Source organism: Salvelinus alpinus, chromosome 1 (assembly GCF_045679555.1).
Source record: "Salvelinus alpinus chromosome 1, SLU_Salpinus.1, whole genome shotgun sequence".
NCBI lineage: Eukaryota > Metazoa > Chordata > Actinopteri > Salmoniformes > Salmonidae > Salvelinus > Salvelinus alpinus.
Genome location: NC_092086.1, coordinates 30,070,596 through 30,090,452, shown reverse-complemented (window position 1 = coordinate 30,090,452; position 19,857 = coordinate 30,070,596). Strand labels below are relative to the sequence as shown.

At 45.6% G+C, this 19,857-nt stretch overlaps 1 protein-coding gene across 1 annotated transcript in view; it reads right to left on the bottom strand.

Annotated features, from left to right (window-relative positions):
• Positions 1–11,604, bottom strand: part of LOC139572972 (heparan sulfate glucosamine 3-O-sulfotransferase 6-like) — a 30,155-nt gene extending 18,551 nt beyond the window's left edge. Inside the window, exon 1 of the mRNA XM_071395890.1 lies at positions 10,551–11,604. Coding sequence (XP_071251991.1) covers positions 10,551–11,119 — 569 coding nt within the window. The 5' untranslated portion in view covers positions 11,120–11,604. The remainder of the gene's footprint in view (positions 1–10,550) is intronic.
• Positions 11,605–19,857: the final 8,253 nt, after the last annotated feature.

Genomic DNA, 19,857 nt, shown 5'->3' with positions numbered 1-19,857 from the left:
TACGTACCGTAGCTGAGCACTACAGAATGGTTCTGGTAACATACGTACTGTAGCTGAGCATTACAGAATGGTTCTGGTAACATACGTACTGTAGCTGAGCACTACAGAATGGTTCTGGTAACATACGTACTGTAGCTGAGCACTACAGAATGGTTCTGGTAACATACGTACCGTAGCTGAGCACTACAGAATGGTTCTGGTAACATACGTACCGTAGCTGAGCACTACAGAATGGTTCTGGTAACATACGTACCGTAGCTGAGCACTACAGAATGGTTCTGGTAACATACGTACCGTAGCTGAGCATTACAGAATGGTTCTGGTAACATACGTACCGTAGCTGAGCACTACAGAATGGTTCTGGTAACATACGTACCGTAGCTGAGCACTACAGAATGGTTCTGGTAACATACGTACCGTAGCTGAGCACTACAGAATGGTTCTGGTAACATACGTACCGTAGCTGAGCATTACAGAATGGTTCTGGTAACATACGTACCGTAGCTGAGCACTACAGAATGGTTCTGGTAACATACATACCGTAGCTGAGCACTACAGAATGGTTCTGGTAACATACGTACTGTAGCTGAGCATTACAGAATGGTTCTGGTAACATACGTACCGTAGCTGAGCACTACAGAATGGTTCTGGTAACATACGTACCGTAGCTGAGCACTACAGAATGGTTCTGGTAACATACGTACCGTAGCTGAGCACTACAGAATGGTTCTGGTAACATACGTACCGTAGCTGAGCACTACAGAATGGTTCTGGTAACATACGTACCGTAGCTGAGCACTACAGAATGGTTCTGGTAACATACGTACCGTAGCTGAGCATTACAGAATGGTTCTGGTAACATACGTACCGTAGCTGAGCATTACAGAATGGTTCTGGTAACATACGTACCGTAGCTGAGCATTACAGAATGGTTCTGGTAACATATGTACCGTAGCTGAGCACTACAGAATGGTTCTGGTAACATACGTACCGTAGCTGAGCACTACAGAATGGTTCTGGTAACATACGTACCGTAGCTGAGCACTACAGAATGGTTCTGGTAACATACGTACCGTAGCTGAGCACTACAGAATGGTTCTGGTAACATACGTACCGTAGCTGAGCATTACAGAATGGTTCTGGTAACATACGTACCGTAGCTGAGCACTACAGAATGGTTCTGGTAACATACATACCGTAGCTGAGCACTACAGAATGGTTCTGGTAACATACGTACTGTAGCTGAGCATTACAGAATGGTTCTGGTAACATACGTACCGTAGCTGAGCACTACAGAATGGTTCTGGTAACATACGTACCGTAGCTGAGCACTACAGAATGGTTCTGGTAACATACGTACCGTAGCTGAGCACTACAGAATGGTTCTGGTAACATACGTACCGTAGCTGAGCACTACAGAATGGTTCTGGTAACATACGTACCGTAGCTGAGCACTACAGAATGGTTCTGGTAACATACGTACCGTAGCTGAGCATTACAGAATGGTTCTGGTAACATACGTACCGTAGCTGAGCATTACAGAATGGTTCTGGTAACATACGTACCGTAGCTGAGCATTACAGAATGGTTCTGGTAACATATGTACCGTAGCTGAGCACTACAGAATGGTTCTGGTAACATACGTACCGTAGCTGAGCACTACAGAATGGTTCTGGTAACATACGTACCGTAGCTGAGCACTACAGAATGGTTCTGGTAACATACGTACCGTAGCTGAGCACTACAGAATGGTTCTGGTAACATACGTACCGTAGCTGAGCACTACAGAATGGTTCTGGTAACATACGTACCGTAGCTGAGCACTACAGAATGGTTCTGGTAACATACGTACCGTAGCTGAGCACTACAGAATGGTTCTGGTAACATACGTACCGTAGCTGAGCACTACAGAATGGTTCTGGTAACATACGTACCGTAGCTGAGCACTACAGAATGGTTCTGGTAACATACGTACCGTAGCTGAGCACTACAGAATGGTTCTGGTAACATACGTACTGTAGCTGAGCACTACAGAATGGTTCTGGTAACATACGTACTGTAGCTGAGCATTACAGAATGGTTCTGGTAACATACGTACTGTAGCTGAGCATTACAGAATGGTTCTGGTAACATACGTACCGTAGCTGAGCACTACAGAATGGTTCTGGTAACATACGTACCGTAGCTGAGCACTACAGAATGGTTCTGGTAACATACGTACCGTAGCTGAGCACTACAGAATGGTTCTGGTAACATACGTACCGTAGCTTTTGTATAATTTCATCAACTGTCCGTTCAAACAATGTGTTGCTCATGACATCACTTATGTGACTGAACACTGTTTCTAGTTGCCGTGGCCACATCTGCATGTGATTGTGATGCTACCTGCTCGCTAGCCAGCTAGCCACCGAATAGCAACACTGTAGAAACTATTACATTCAACGGATCAACGGAACGATTGATTAGTGTAGTGTTAGCTAGCTACATAGTTGTCTTTGCTGTCCTTGTATCTAAGACAATTGTGTAGTTTATACTAATTAACGAGCCAGTTACCGAGGTTACATAGCTAGCTACCGAGGTTACCTAGCCAGCGACACTCTCAAACAAAGTCAACAACGCAGCCACTGCTAGCTAGCCCACTTCCGCAGTACTGTATCATTTTAATAATTTTGGTCAATAAGATTTCTGCAACGCAAGCTTAACTTTCTGAACATTCGAAACGTGTAGTTCACTTGTCATTCCAATCTCCTTTGCATTAGCGTAGCCTCTTCTGTAGCCTGTCAACTATGTGTCTGTCTATCCCTGTTCTCTCCTCTCTGCACAGACCATACAAACGCTTCACACCGCGTGGCCGCGGCCACCCTAACCTGGTGGTCCCAGCGCGCACCACCCACGTGGAGTCCCAGGTCTCCGGCAGCCTCTGGAACTGCCGATCTGCGGCCAACAAGGCAGAGTTCATCTCAGCCTATGCTTCCCTCCAGTCCCTCGACTTCTTGGCACTGACGGAAACATGGATCACCACAGATAACACTGCTACTCCTACTGCTCTCTCCTCGTCTGCCCACGTGTTCTCGCACACCCCGAGAGCTTCTGGTCAGCGGGGTGGCGGCACCGGGATCCTCATCTCTCCCAAGTGGTCTTTCTCCCTTTCTCCCCTTACCCATCTGTCTATCGCCTCCTTTGAATTCCATGCTGTCACAGTTACCAGCCCTTTCAAGCTTAACATCCTTATCATTTATCGCCCTCCAGGTTCCCTTGGAGAGTTCATCAATGAGCTTGATGCCCTGATAAGCTCCTTTCCTGAGGACGGCTCACCTCTCACAGTTCTGGGTGACTTTAACCTCCCCACGTCTACCTTTGACTCATTCCTCTCTGCCTCCTTCTTTCCACTCCTCTCCTCTTTTGACCTCACCCTCTCACCTTCCCCCCCTACTCACAAGGCAGGCAATACGCTTGACCTCATCTTTACTAGATGCTGTTCTTCCACTAACCTCATTGCAACTCCCCTCCAAGTCTCCGACCACTACCTTGTATCCTTTTCCCTCTCGCTCTCATCCATCACTTCCCACACTGCCCCTACGCGGATGGTATCGCGCCGTCCCAACCTTCGCTCTCTCTCCCCCGCTACTCTCTCCTCTTCCATCCTATCATCTCTTCCCTCTGCTCAAACCTTCTCCAACCTATCTCCTGATTCTGCCTCCTCAACCCTCCTCTCCTCCCTTTCTGCATCCTTTGACTCTCTATGTCCCCTATCCTCCAGGCCGGCTCGGTCCTCCCCTCCTGCTCCGTGGCTCGACGACTCATTGCGAGCTCACAGAACAGGGCTCCGGGCAGCCGAGCGGAAATGGAGGAAAACTCGCCTCCCTGCGGACCTGGCATCCTTTCACTCCCTCCTCTCTACATTTTCCTCTTCTGTCTCTGCTGCTAAAGCCACTTTCTACCACTCTAAATTCCAAGCATCTGCCTCTAACCCTAGGAAGCTCTTTGCCACCTTCTCCTCCCTCCTGAATCCTCCTCCCCCTCCTCCCCCCTCCTCCCTCTCTGCAGATGACTTCGTCAACCATTTTGAAAAGAAGGTCGACGACATCCGATCCTCGTTTGCTAAGTCAAACGACACCGCTGGTTCTGCTCACACTGCCCTACCCTGTGCTCTGACCTCTTTCTCCCCTCTCTCTCCAGATGAAATCTCGCGTCTTGTGACGGCCGGCCGCCCAACAACCTGCCCGCTTGACCCTATCCCCTCCTCTCTTCTCCAGACCATTTCCGGAGACCTTCTCCCTTACCTCACCTCGCTCATCAACTCATCCTTGACCGCTGGCTACGTCCCTTCCGTCTTCAAGAGAGCGAGAGTTGCACCCCTGCTGAAAAAACCTACACTCGATCCCTCCGATGTCAACAACTACAGACCAGTATCCCTTCTTTCTTTTCTCTCCAAAACTCTCGAACGTGCCGTCCTTGGCCAGCTCTCCCGCTATCTCTCTCAGAATGACCTTCTTGATCCAAATCAGTCAGGTTTCAAGACTAGTCATTCAACTGAGACTGCTCTTCTCTGTATCACGGAGGCGCTCCGCACTGCTAAAGCTAACTCTCTCTCCTCTGCTCTCATCCTCCTAGACCTATCGGCTGCCTTCGATACTGTGAACCATCAGATCCTCCTCTCCACCCTCTCCGAGTTGGGCATCTCCGGCGCGGCCCACGCTTGGATTGCGTCCTACCTGACAGGTCGCTCCTACCAGGTGGCGTGGCGAGAATCTGTCTCCTCACCACGTGCTCTCACCACTGGTGTCCCCCAGGGCTCTGTTCTAGGCCCTCTCCTATTCTCGCTATACACCAAGTCACTTGGCTCTGTCATAACCTCACATGGTCTCTCCTATCATTGCTATGCAGACGACACACAATTAATCTTCTCCTTTCCCCCTTCTGATGACCAGGTGGCGAATCGCATCTCTGCATGTCTGGCAGACATATCAGTGTGGATGACGGACCACCACCTCAAGCTGAACCTCGGCAAGACGGAGCTGCTCTTCCTCCCGGGGAAGGACTGCCCGTTCCATGATCTCGCCATCACGGTTGACAACTCCATTGTGTCCTCCTCCCAGAGCGCTAAGAACCTTGGCGTGATCCTGGACAACACCCTGTCGTTCTCAACTAACATCAAGGCGGTGGCCCGTTCCTGTAGGTTCATGCTCTACAACATCCGCAGAGTACGACCCTGCCTCACACAGGAAGCGGCGCAGGTCCTAATCCAGGCACTTGTCATCTCCCGTCTGGATTACTGCAACTCGCTGTTGGCTGGGCTCCCTGCCTGTGCCATTAAACCCCTACAACTCATCCAGAACGCCGCAGCCCGTCTGGTGTTCAACCTTCCCAAGTTCTCTCACGTCACCCCGCTCCTCCGCTCTCTCCACTGGCTTCCAGTTGAAGCTCGCATCCGCTACAAGACCATGGTGCTTGCCTACGGAGCTGTGAGGGGAACGGCACCTCAGTACCTTCAGGCTCTGATCAGGCCCTACACCCAAACAAGGGCACTGCGTTCATCCACCTCTGGCCTGCTCGCCTCCCTACCACTGAGGAAGTACAGTTCCCGCTCAGCCCAGTCAAAACTGTTCGCTGCTCTGGCACCCCAATGGTGGAACAAACTCCCTCACGACGCCAGGACAGCGGAGTCAATCACCACCTTCCGGAGACACCTGAAACCCCACCTCTTCAAGGAATACCTAGGATAGGATAAAGTAATCCTTCTGACCCCCCCCCCCCCTTAAAAGATTTAGATGCACTATTGTAAAGTGGTTGTTCCACTGGATGTCATAAGGTGAATGCACCAATTTGTAAGTCGCTCTGGATAAGAGCGTCTGCTAAATGACTTAAATGTAAATGTGTTGTGCCTGCTACAGCCCCGGCAATTAAAACACACATAGTACCACACTACCCTGCCCTGCCTCCTGGAAACCAGTGCTGCCACAGATATTATACATAAACACTTCACCTCCTTCATCTGCCACTCTTAATGAACAGAGAGAGAGAGCAGGAACGATGGAGGGAGGGAGGGAGAGAGAGTGTGTGTGCCTGAGAGAGAGAGAGAAAGAGAGAGAGAGAGAGAGAGAGAGAGAGAGAGAGAGAGAGAGAGAGAGAGAGAGAGAGAGAGAGAGAGAGAGAGAGAGAGAGAGAGAGAGAGAGAGAGAGAGAGAGAGAGAGAGAGAGAGAGAGAGAGGGGGTACCAGCAGCATGCTAAAATGATCAGTGGCAGAAGTGTTTCCATGTGTTCGTATGTTTTAAGTTTAAATGCTGCTAAAAAGGTTAAGAAAAAAGAATTCAAATATTAAATTACAGATGAGAATTTCACGCTCACTTTCTCTCTACTGTCTCCCACTTTCTTTTTCAAACTCAAACTATCTGTTATCAAATTCTTTCCCACTTCATCTTCCTGCATGTTGTTTCTATATGAGAGAAAGGCTTATCTACAATAGCCTGATCCTATATCAGTATGTGCTGTAGCTACAATAGCCTGATCCTATCAGTATGTGCTGTAGCTACAATAGCCTGATCCTATATCAGTATGTGCTGTAGCTGCAATAGCCTGGTCCTAGATCAGTATGTGCTGTAGCTGCAATAGCCTGGTCCTAGATCAGTATGTGCTGTAGCTACAATAGCCTGATCCTATCAGTATGTGCTGTAGCTACAATAGCCTGATCCTATATCAGTATGTGCTGTAGCTGCAATAGCCTGATCCTATATCAGTATGTGCTGTAGCTACAATAGCCTGATCCTATATCAGTATGTGCTGTAGCTACAATAGCCTGATCCTATATCAGTATGTGCTGTAGCTGCAATAGCCTGATCCTATATCAGTATGTGCTGTAGCTACAATAGCCTGATCCTATATCAGTATGTGCTGTAGCTACAATAGCCTGATCCGATATCAGTATGTGCTGTAGCTACAATAGCCTGATCCTATATCAGTATGTGCTGTAGCTACAATAGCCTGATCCTATATCAGTATGTGCTGTAGCTACAATAGCCTGATCCTAGATCAGTATGTGCTGTAGCTGCAATAGCCTGATCCGATATCAGTATGTGCTGTAGCTACAATAGCCTGATCCTAGATCAGTATGTGCTGTAGTTACAAAATCCTGACCCTAGATCAGTATGTGCTGTATGTAGCCCAATCCTCTGACTATCATTGTCATCCTAAACATGTCAAACACAGTCAGAGGAATCGGCCAAACTAAAGAACATGGAGCCTCTTCACACTTACTACACTTTTCATCAAAATATCAGCTACAGTACATGTATTACTCAAATACGTATAAACTGACATACTTTCAGTGGTGGGAAAAGTACCAAATTGTCATACTTGAGTAAAAGAAAAGATACCTTAATAGAAAATGACCTAAATAAAAGTGAAATTCACCCAGTAAAATACTACATGAGTATAAGTCCAAAAGTATTTGGTTTTAAATATACTTAAGTATCAAAATTACATGTAATTGCTAAAATATACTTAAGCATCAAAAGTAAAAGTATACAATTCCTTACATAAAGCAAACCAGACGGCACAGTTTTCTTGTTTTTTAGTCAGGGGCAAACTCCAACAGTCAGACATCATTTACAAATGAAGCACGTGTATTTAGTGAATCTGCCAGATCGGAGGCAGTAGGGATGGCCAGTGATGTTCTCTTGATAAGTGTGTGAATTTAACAATTTCTCTGTCCTGCTAAGCATTCAAAATGTAACGAGTATTTTTGGATGTCAGGGGAAATATGAAATATGAAGTTAAAAGTACATATTGTCTTTAGGAATGAAGCAAAAGTAAAAGTTGCCATAAAATTATAAATAGTAAAGTGAAGTACAGATATATAAAAAAACATAGTCGTAGTACTTTAAAGCATTTTTACTTAAGTACTTTTACAACACTGCGTACTTGCTATGTCTGGAGCGCATGACACTCCCCCAACAGTTGTCCCCCTTGAAGCAGGGCAGTGTGAACAGAATTGTCTTGTTGAGCCAACACTCCTACAGTATAATTCTTACAGTAGGCATTTCACTGTAAGGTCTACACCTGTTGTATTCCGCGCATGTGACAGATAAACATTGATTTGATTTAAATGGTAATAGCAGAGCAATGTTTTTGAAACAGCTGAAATGTGTAGTCATTTTCCTAATATTTGAAACTTGTTTCATTGAGTTTTTACCTGTAATTGCCGTAACAGCCTGAAATAGTTTTCCTGGGGCCCAGAGTTTTTCCTGATCTGGTAGTAGGCTAGCCTAGCCAACTCCAGGCCCTAGTTGTAGTAATAAATCAGCTGTAAAAAAGTATTTATATAAAACTTCTGGACAAACTCCTGACCCTGGGGAGGATGAAAACATCAAAACCCTATTCATAAAATGTCTCAGAGTAGGAGTGCTGATCTACGATCAGTTTAGCTTTTTAGATCATAATGAATAACATTACATGGACAAAGGGAACCTGGTCCTAGATCCGCGCTTCTAGGCGCTGTCAAACAGTCTCTCTCCTCAGCTATGACATTCTCCAGCAGGATCCTCCAGTCCAGACATCTGAAGGTAATCAGAACCTCCAGCCATCTCTAGCTCCATAGGCCTGCAGTAAGGCAGGTAAAGGGCCATCAACATCCATATCCCTGCAATAGAGTTGCTAGGGCCATAATTACACCCCAATTACAGCTATGGTCAGCTGCGTCATCTATTACCAGCCGATCCTATCACCTCCAAAGTAGCTACAGTGCCTGGGTGGAGATTTTACTGTATATACCAAGACATTATATGTTTCAGCCTGTATCACACTGTGGCTGTATTCACTCTTGGCCAAATCCAAAATCAAACTACTGCAAAGAAGTATATATCTTCTATTGAGACCAGTTCCTGCTGTATATGAAGTATAGACTACGAGTTGGGCGTGCTGTATATGAAGTATAGACTACGAGTTGGGCGTGCTGTATATGAAGTATAGACTACGAGTTGGGCGTGCTGTATATGAAGTATAGACTACGAGTTGGGCATGCTGTATATGAAGTATAGACTACGAGTTGGGTTGTGCTGTATATGAAGTATAGACTACGAGTTGGGCGTGCTGTATATGAAGTATAGACTACGAGTTGGGTTGTGCTGTATATGAAGTATAGACTACGAGTTGGGCATGCTGTATATGAAGTATAGACTACGAGTTGGGCGTGCTGTATATGAAGTATAGACTACGAGTTGGGTTGTGCTGTATATGAAGTATAGACTACGAGTTGGGCATGCTGTATATGAAGTATAGACTACGAGTTGGGCGTGCTGTATATGAAGTATAGACTACGAGTTGGGTTGTGCTGTATATGAAGTATAAACTACGAGTTGGGCATGCTGTATATGAAGTATAGACTACGAGTTGGGCGTGCTGTATATGAAGTATAGACTACGAGTTGGGCATGCTGTATATGAAGTATAGACTACGAGTTGGGCGTGCTGTATATGAAGTATAGACTACGAGTTGGGCGTGCTGTATATGAAGTATAGACTACGAGTTGGGCGTGCTGTATATGAAGTATAGACTACGAGTTGGGCGTGCTTATTGATTCAACCCTCTTTAACTACAAAGATGAGACTGTAACGTTTAAGTTAACATTTAGCATTTCAGTCATTTAGCAGATGCTCTTATCCATAGCGACTTACAGTTAAACTTACAATACTGTAGCTAGTTGGGACAACCACATATCTCAGTCATAGTAAGTACATTTTTCCTCAATAAATTAGCTATAAGCAAGGTCAGAGAGCTAGTAAGGAGGAAAAAGTCTGGTTAAAGCCTATGATCATTCAAGAGGACATGGGCTTTTAATGGGAGTGCACCATTCCATTCCAATAGAATAGACATGGATTGTATGTTAATATGGGATGTCATGTTGAACTGAATAAATTGTGTTTAAAACACTGTCATGATGATTAACAACACCCCAGGGACGTATAGACTCTTCATCTACATCCGGCCCTACATCAAGTCAGGCAGGGTTGTATTGACACACACACATGCTCACACACGCACGCACGCACACACACACACACACACACACACACACACACACACACACACACACACACACACACACACACACACACACACACACACACACACACACACACAGTACTGGATATCTGACTGTCAATGTGCAAATATCTATGTCTGTTATTGACAAGAACCTTCAGCAGAGTTCTCCACAGGTGAATAGCTTCCCCAGGGGAGAACACTACTCCTCATCTACCTGTCATCCTATCTCCATTCATCATCCTACAGTGGCTGAGGTGTCATCTTTCTCCAAGGCTCAACATGTGGCTTCAACTGAAACTGTTGTGAACAATACAAATACAACTAAATGATATGTTAGATGTTTGTATTGCAACAGATTTGATATGTATGAAAGGTAGCCCCAGCCCCCAATTCACAGATTCGATTCAAGATATCGCAATATCAGAGTAGGCTAGAAGCCGCGCATGGTTTGTACTGGCGCTGATAAACACTCTATGGACATTGTAAAGTAGCAGAATATGTGCCTTACCTGTACCACTCAAGTCCTTTCTCGTAGAACCTGTCGAAAAAGTGAGGTTCTGCCCCGACAGCTCTCACATCCGGATGAATCCGTAGGAACTCCAGCAGAGCGCGCGTACCGCCTTTCTTCACACCGATTATGATGGCTTGTGGGAACTTCTTACTCTCAAATGTGTTGGACATGGGGATGCCGTTGGCAGCTAGATTTTCCTTAGTGCTCTCCGGTATCTCTTGTGGGAGCAGTCCGCCTTCAACCCACTTTAGCGTGGCGACCTGTTCGTCTGCACGGTGGAGCGCGGCGCCCGTTGAAGTGTCTGTCCTGTTCCAGGGAGTCGGTGCGCCCGGGTGGTGAGGATAGAGTCGCGCTGGCGGCAGCAGGTTGTCGTACGTACGGTCCGATACATCATAGTCTCTGTTTACAGTATGATGGTCGAACATCTGTCTCGGCGCCGAGTCACATAATCCGGTAAGACAGTAGAAGAAATAGGTGAAAATCACGACCATGGTAAAACACACGGATACTTTGGACAGCGCCTTTCCAAAGTTGAGCCTTGTTCTACAGCCCACACTACATCCCATGAGTCGCTGTCCTGTTCGGTGAGCAAGGAACAAAATGTTGTCAGCATACTGCTTTTCCTTACGTTGAGTAGCCTAACTGTTCTCTATATAACTATTTCCTGAATCCTGAAAAGTGTAGCTGTTTCATAATCATAACACCCCAAAATTGGAGCATTGTCGTCGAACTTATCAAGGTGATCCTCATACCGTTGTCACGCATCATTACACAAGACAGAAAACGGGTCTTTAACCTCTTTAAACAAGCATTTGTCATTCTGCATGGCTCAATACTTCAATTTTCATTGAGTAATGATTCCACTGCCTTGCTGTGCGCTCAAGTCAGCTCTGGTGATCTCTCATGCACGGTTTCCCCTCTCCTTCAAAGATTGCTGACACACCCAACAATCTCTACCCGTCCCTTCTCCAGCAATGGACAACATGCCCCATGAGACGTTTAGCAGCATTCAATGGTGTAAGCTATTGTCAACTACTGGTTCTTTATTCTACTGTACTTATTGTACACCTCTCTTCATCCTTCCAGACCTGGGTGTGTAACAAGCATACATTTCAATCAATTTACAGCCAACAGAAAATAATACCATCACAATTTAACACGTTTTATGGTGCATGCTGACTCAGGAAAAGGACAAAAAATGAATAACAACCTTTCCCCCTTTGAACCTCATGATAGATGAAACGTTCCTCTTATGAATGAGAAAGGCCCTCAGGACATCCATCCAAACCTTTATACTTTATCTGCACCTTGAGACTCCTTGTCATCAGAACAAGTGGTGCGGCAGTCCTTTCATATCTACTGACACAAGTCTCACAACAAAGACTTGAAAAGCAGAGCCCTGCCCCAAACTCATTCCCAAGCATACCTGTTGTAGATACAGTGTTATGGTTTGGTGTAACCTAGCAGGACAGAAGGCATTGCTGAGAGAGAGATCATCACATCACACAGTAGGTCTATAATGTATATAGTTTCAGGGCTGACAAAGGTGTATGTGTGTGTGTGCACATGCATTTGTGTGTGTGTGTCAGGTCCTTTGAACCTGACCAATACCAGCGTCTCCAGTTTGAATAAACTGGAGGAGAGATCATCTGTCTGGGAACCACATGCACACAGTCAGCTAGGTGAAGTCAGCTAGGTGAAGTCAGCTAGCCCAAGTCAGCTAGTTGAAGTCAGCTAGCCCAAGTCAGCTAGGTGAAGTCAGCTAGCTCAATTCAGCTAGGTGAAGTCAGCTAGCCCAAGTCAGCTAGTTGAAGTCAGCTAGCCCAAGTCAGCATGCCCAAGTCAGCTAGTTGAAGTCAGCTAGCCCAAGTCAGCTAGTTGAAGTCAGCTAGCACACGTCAGCTAGTTGAAGTCAGCTAGTTGAAGTCAGCTAGGTGAAGTCAGCATGCCCAAGTCAGCTAGGTGAAGTCAGCTAGGTGAAGTCAGCTAGCCCAAGTCAGCTAGCCCAAGTCAGCTAGGTGAAGTCAGCTAGCCCAAGTCAGCTAGGTGAAGTCAGCTAGCCCAAGTCAGCATGCCCAAGTCAGCTAGTTGAAGTCAGCTAGCCCAAGTCAGCTAGGTGAAGTCAGCTAGCCCAAGTCAGCTAGGTGAAGTCAGCTAGCCCAAGTCAGCTAGGTGAAGTGAGATAGGTGAAGTCAGCTAGCCCAAGTCAGCTAGCCCAAGTCAGCTAGTTGAAGTCAGCTAGCACACGTCAGCTAGGTGAAGTCAGCTAGGTGAAGTCAGCTAGCCCAAGTCAGCTAGGTGAAGTCAGCTAGCCCAAGTCAGCTAGGTGAAGTCAGCTAGCCCAAGTCAGCTAGGTGAAGTCAGCTAGCCCAAGTCAGCTAGGTGAAGTCAGCTAGCCCAAGTCAGCTAGTTGAAGTCAGCTAGCCCAAGTCAGCTAGGTGAAGTCAGCTAGCTCAATTCAGCTAGGTGAAGTCAGCTAGCCCAAGTCAGCTAGTTGAAGTCAGCTAGCCCAAGTCAGCATGCCCAAGTCAGCTAGTTGAAGTCAGCTAGCCCAAGTCAGCTAGTTGAAGTCAGCTAGCACACGTCAGCTAGTTGAAGTCAGCTAGTTGAAGTCAGCTAGGTGAAGTCAGCATGCCCAAGTCAGCTAGGTGAAGTCAGCTAGGTGAAGTCAGCTAGCCCAAGTCAGCTAGGCGAAGTCAGCTAGGCGAAGTCAGCTAGCCCGAGTCAGCTAGGTGAAGTCAGCTAGCCGAAGTCAGCTAGGTGAAGTCAGCTAGTTGAAGTCAGCTAGGCGAAGTCAGCTAGGCGAAGTCAGCTAGGCGAAGTCAGCTAGTTGAAGTCAGCTAGGCAAAGTCAGCTAGTTGAAGTCAGCTAGGCGAAGTCAGCTAGGCGAAGTCAGCCAGCAGAAGTCAGATAGGCGAAGTCAGCTGACCGAAGTCAGCGAAGTGAAGTCAGCTAGTTGAAGTCAGCTAGTTGAAGTCAGCTAGTTGAAGTCAGCTAGGCGAAGTCAGCTAGGCGAAGTCAGCTAGCCGAAGTCAGCTGACCGAAGTCAGCTAGGTGAAGTCAGCTAGGTGAAGTCAGCTGACCGAAGTCAGCTAGGTGAAGTCAGCTAGGTGAAGTCAGCTAGGTGAAGTCAGCTGACCGAAGTCAGCTAGGTGAAGTCAGCTAGGTGAAGTCAGCTAGTTGAAGTCAGCTAGGCGAAGTCAGCTGACCGAAGTCAGCTAGGTGAAGTCAGGTAGGTGAAGTCAGCTAGGTGAAGTCAGGTAGGTGAAGTCAGCTAGATGAAGTCAGCTAGGCGAAGCGAACGAGTGCTCCCATACTCCCTTAAAAGACATTCAAGAAAAAAGCAGCAATAGTACTGTTTGTCCATTTAGAGACGCTGTAGCCAGTAGACACTTCCTCAAAATAGTCAGAATTAATCTATGATAACTCAAGAAATCTGTCATTGATTTTGACGTTTTTGCAGAGGAGATCTTAGTCTGGCAATTTTACATCTAAAGAAAATGTTTGGTGCAGTATTTCTAAATTAAAAAATGTGCATGAAAACAAGTTGTCTCTCATTGAATGACAACAAAGACTTTATTGAAGAATCCCTGCTGTTGACCAATCACCGACGAAGGGGCGTAGACTTCGGCTACCATTTTCAGCTTGTCTCAAGAGAAAAGGTTGTGTGGCCAAACAACCGAAGTCCAAAACGAACAAAAACGTCACAACATGTTGGCATAATATAATAAAATAAAATAAAATTGTATTTGTCATACGCCGAATACACAGGTGTAGACCTTACAGTGAAATGCTTAGTTACAAGCCCTTAACCAACAATGCAGTTTTAAGAAAAAAAGTGTTACGAAATTATTTACTAAAATAAACTGAAGTAAAAAATGTAATAAAATACAAATAAAAAAAATAAAAATAGAAAGAGTTTGTGCAAATAATATATGCACAAACTCTTCCGAACTGTTTCGGCTGGGAAGCATGCAGACACCTTAAGAGAGAGATGAAGGCCGAGAACGTCGACAGATAGTTTTGAAACAGTCAATATGAATCATGAACAAAAATTTGGCACATATCTCTCAGCTGGTTTTTCCTATTTGTTACACGTCACTAACATTTCCCTATTCATTTTCTATGAAGAATAGTTTTGCTGCAAGCTCCATGCATAGTCCATTCAGAGACCAATTAACAGTAAAACTAAGTAAAAGTGCTTAAACAATGGTCTCTATGGATACTGGCATCTGCAGAGCAAATATAGAATAATGATAGGTTTTTAAGCATAAACAGCCATTGTAAATCCATGTAAGGAGAGGGCAGACTGGCACTGTGGAATTCACAGCTCTGAAAATGACTTCCTGACTGCGTTCAAAATGACACCCTATTCCCTATGTAGTGCACTACATTCGACCAGGGCCCATAGGGTATATATAGGGTGCCATTTCAGACGCAACCTTCTGTGATTTAGGAATAGGAAAGACGGACAGAGTCACAATGAGGTCAACATGCAGCCTTTCTTTCATCAGACGTTTTTGGGCTTTTCTCCCGTACTAATTGCTCTATCTGGGCCTGTATGCTGACAGTTCTGGATCCAGAAATGTAAACGTAAAAAATGGAGAAACAAACAGTTTTTTCTGGTGGTGATGTTGAAAACACATGTATGAAGAGAGAATGTGTGTGTCTGGGGGTGGGGGTGGGGAGGAACGGTGTATTTGTGTGTGTGTGTGCGCGTGCTGGTGTTCATGTGTGTGTGTCTTTATATCTACTTGTGTGTGTACGTGCTGGTGTTCATGTGTGTGTGTCTATATATCTACGTGTGTGTGTGTGTGTACGTGCTGGTGTTCATGTGTGTGTGTCTATATATCTACGTGTGTGTGTGTGTACGTGCTGGTGTTCATGTGTGTGTGTCTATATATCTACGTGTGTGTGTGTGTACGTGCTGGTGTTCATGTGTGTGTGTCTATATATCTACGTGTGTGTGTGTGTACGTGCTGGTGTTCATGTGTGTGTGTCTATATATCTACGTGTGTGTGCTATTGATACATTTCCATAGCTAGCGGCCGGCAGATGGTGTGTACATGTGTCAGCCATTACGGCAAATTACAAGTCCTCCCCACCGAAAAGGAGAATGTTCCGCTCTCATTTTGTCATTTCCAGGACTGGAGAAGATGAGCTCTGGGCTATAGTTGTGAGAGCCACAAGATTCCCAGCAGAGATGGTTGAAAACCATTATGACAGATCCCTCTACCACCACCCATGAGAGGGTAGTTAGCGTCTACATGGATATCTGGAGTCCTTTACAAAACCTTACTCGATGCCTATATTGTGGCTGCCTCCCAAATGACAAGCTGTTCCCAATAGAGTGCACTACTTCTGACTGGGTCAAAAGTAGTGACCATATAGAGAATAGTGTGCAATTTGGGACGGACACATTTTATCTGAATGTTTCTATGTCCTCTTCATCAAGATATTTAGTAATAATGGTTTCCACATTGAGGACATATTACCCTCCTTTTCTCATCATCACTGTACTGGATCAGTTTCACATGACATGTTTTTATTTAACTAGGCAAGTCAGTTAAGAACAAATGATTATTTACAATGACGGCCTACCCCGGCCAAACCCAGACGACGCTGGGCCAATTGTGTGCCGCCCTATGGGACTCCCAATCACGGCCAGATGTGATACAGCCTGGATTCGAACCAGGTACTGTATTGACGCCTCTTGCACTGAGATGCAGTGCCTAAGACCATTGCGCCACTTGGGAGCACATGTATTCCTTTGATTTGATTCTCATCTGATATCAGTTCATTAGTGATCCACTTTAGTTTAGTGACATTAACATTTCACAGTAATTGGATTATGTTGATTCCATTATATTGTGTCCCAAATGGCACCCCATGTGCAGTATTTTATGACCCTGGCCCATAGGGCTTTGGTAAAAAGTAGTGCACTATATAGGGAAAAGGATGCCATTTGGGACACAACCATAGTCGGTATATAGAACTTCTATTGTGATGTGTATCGCTTATTTTGTAGTAATCCAAAGTAGACCACCCCTCACACCAATCACCAGAGATCTAGTGTAGTACAAGGTAGTGTCTGAAGTTTGTCTTGTGTGAAAAGAGAATAGAAATCGCCCTTACCCCCAGGGGCGCTAAGTCCATCTCTCCATTCCCACACACTCACACACACACACACACACACACACACACACACACACACACACACACACACACACACACACACACACACACACACACACACACACACACACACACACACACACACACACACACACACACACACACACACACACACACACACACACACACACACACACACACACACACACACACACACCTCTGATTATAAAAGGATATCCCCTGGGTCTACAGTCAGACAGGATCACAGAATTCAAAGAGGTACAACAAAGTCGATGGTGACACAGTTCTATACAGTGAAAGCACCACCCCTCCTCTCTTCCTCCCTCCTCCCTTTTTTAAGCTTTTATCTGAATGCCACAGGTGAATGATAGATGGATGGAGAGATGGAGGGTTGGGTGAGGTGACTGATCTCTCCATTTAACCCATCCTCCAGGGTCCCTACACCAGTGTATATCCTACCCCCAGGCCTCCCCTCCCCTCTTCCACCCCCCCTAGCCTAAAGCACTACCCAGACCCATACAGGTGCATCCATGCAGCTGGCCTCCAGGTTGGCTTTCATAACATAGCAGACCCTAAGGCTTGTAGGGACACCACTAATAAGGTGGTCTTTTGGAATAGAAAGTTATTGCAACTTACTCTAAAAACCTCAAAGGCTGTTTGGATCAACAGACTGTTGCACACATGATGCTGTTGGGCTTAGATATGGTGTAGATGGTGTAGATGGTGTAGATGGTGTAGATGGTGTAGATGGTGTAGATGGTGTAGATGGTGTAGATGGTGTAGATGGTGTAGATGGTGTAGATGGTGTGTGTATGATGTGTGATTGGAAACATTGGTTTACACACCTGTTGTTGATTTGTGGTTGAAGTCTGGTTAAAATATGCATATATTTTGCGAATTCAACAGAAAACAATCTATATATTGATCAGTATGTTGAAAAAAAAAGATTTAATTGATGTAATGTATTTTTGCCTGGTGGGAGGTTTGTTCATTATGAAAGATCAACATAACAATGTGTTCCTATTTAATACATGTATAGTTACAGTATCCACTGTGATAGGACTGTGAACAAGATCGATGCAGGTCTTTGTCACACATCCAGAAGCCAGCTGAGGAGAAACCGTTTGTTTTCAGTTTGATCACATTGGCTATAAAGAGCTTTTCAAAGTCTTTGAAAGGGACAAGTCCATACAGGAGTCTTTCATCTAGTTTTATTTACCTTCACAGGAGTCTCTATTGTACCGAGGGAGGGAATCAGGTATAAAGCACTCTGACAGTAAGGCTGGGAATTACTCTGTATGACAATTATGTCATCACATAAGCCACACAGCGTTTGGGAAACGCCTGCTCTACTAATCCAAAACACTGTGGTGAAAGGAGTTCAGAATGTCAAAGTGTGTGTGTGTGTATATGTGTACAGCGTGTGTGTACATGTGTAGGGTGTGTGTGTTTGTGTGAGAGAGAGTGTGAGAGAGAGAGAGTGAGAGAGAGAGAAATGAGTGAGAAGGAGAAAGAGGTAGAAAGAGCTCTGATTAGTTCAGTATACAGTTTCCTGCCTTGGAGCTCGCTTGAGGGATTAACTAAGACTTGTGGCTGCAAAGCTGACAGCCCCGTAAAGGTGTGTGTGTGTGTGCATGTCCGCGCGTGCCTGTGGAGTGTGAGTGCATATGTGCACACGCATGAGGAAATGTGTGTGGGAGGGGAAAGATGACCTTTAATCTTTGTCTGTATTCCATATTCACGTGCACATCTGTCTCTGCAGTGTCACACACACGCACGCACGCACGCACGCACACACACACACACACACACACACACACACACACACACACACACACACACACACACACACACACACACACACACACACACACACACACACGCTCACACACACACACACACACACACACACGCACACGCACACGCACACGCACACGCACACGCACACGCACACGCACACACACACACACACACACACACACACACACACACACACACACACACACACACACACACACACACACACACACACACACACACACACACACACACACAGTACTGGATATCTGACTGTCAATGTGCAAATATCAATGTCTGTTATTGACAAGAACCTTCAGCAGAGTTCTCCATTGAACGATTCACTTACCGGAAAGGGAAGACTGGATCCTGGGCTGGGTGGCTTGACCACACCAGAATCACTCTCCAGCTGGATTTTCTCCTTAACACTTAAAGGTTTTCCACAACACTATATCAATCCACAATACCTAGGGGGTGTGGAAACAGAAATAGAGAGAGCACGAGAGAGAGGAGAACAAAAAAAGCAGCCGTTAGTTGGGTTTCCGGAGTCAGTAATTATTGATTGGGTCAAGGATGCGCCTTTTGAAATTCCCCTGTCACCAAAGGAATGTGGCACGCCACACTGACATCACCTGAGATCTCACAGAGGCACAACAGCTGAGACACTGTCCTCTTGATTGATTGATTAACTGATTTTATACATATATACATAGTACATAGCTGTCCTCTTTGACCATGTGTCCTCTTAAATTATGGTGTCCTCTGACCATGGTGTCCTCTTAAATTATGGTGTCCTCTTTGACCATGGTGTCCTCTTAGACCATGTTGTCCTCTTAGACCATGTTGTCCTCTTAGACCATGTTGTCCTCTTAGACCATGTTGTCCTCTTAGACCATGTTGTGCTCTTAGACCATGTTGTCCACTTAGACCATGTTGTGCTCTTAGACCATGTTGTCCTCTTAGACCATGTTGTCCTCTTAGACCATGTTGTCCTCTTAGACCATGTTGTCCTCTTAGACCATGTTGTGCTCTTAGACCATGTTGTGCTCTTAGACCATGTTGTCCTCTTAGACCATGTTGTGCTCTTAGACCATGTTGTCCACTTAGACCATGTTGTCCTCTTAGACCATGTTGTCCTCTTAGACCATGTTGTCCTCTTAGACCATGGTGTCCTCTTAAACCATGATGCACATCATGTCCACTGCCTCACTGTCGAATCACGTCCAGTAGAACACATATCACATGGCTTGTGAGAACACGCACACCCCAGACAGAGCATTGGCTGGTGATGATATCTTCAACCGGAGGGGACAGGAGTGTACCAGATATGTGCATGTCTGATGTCTTCCTT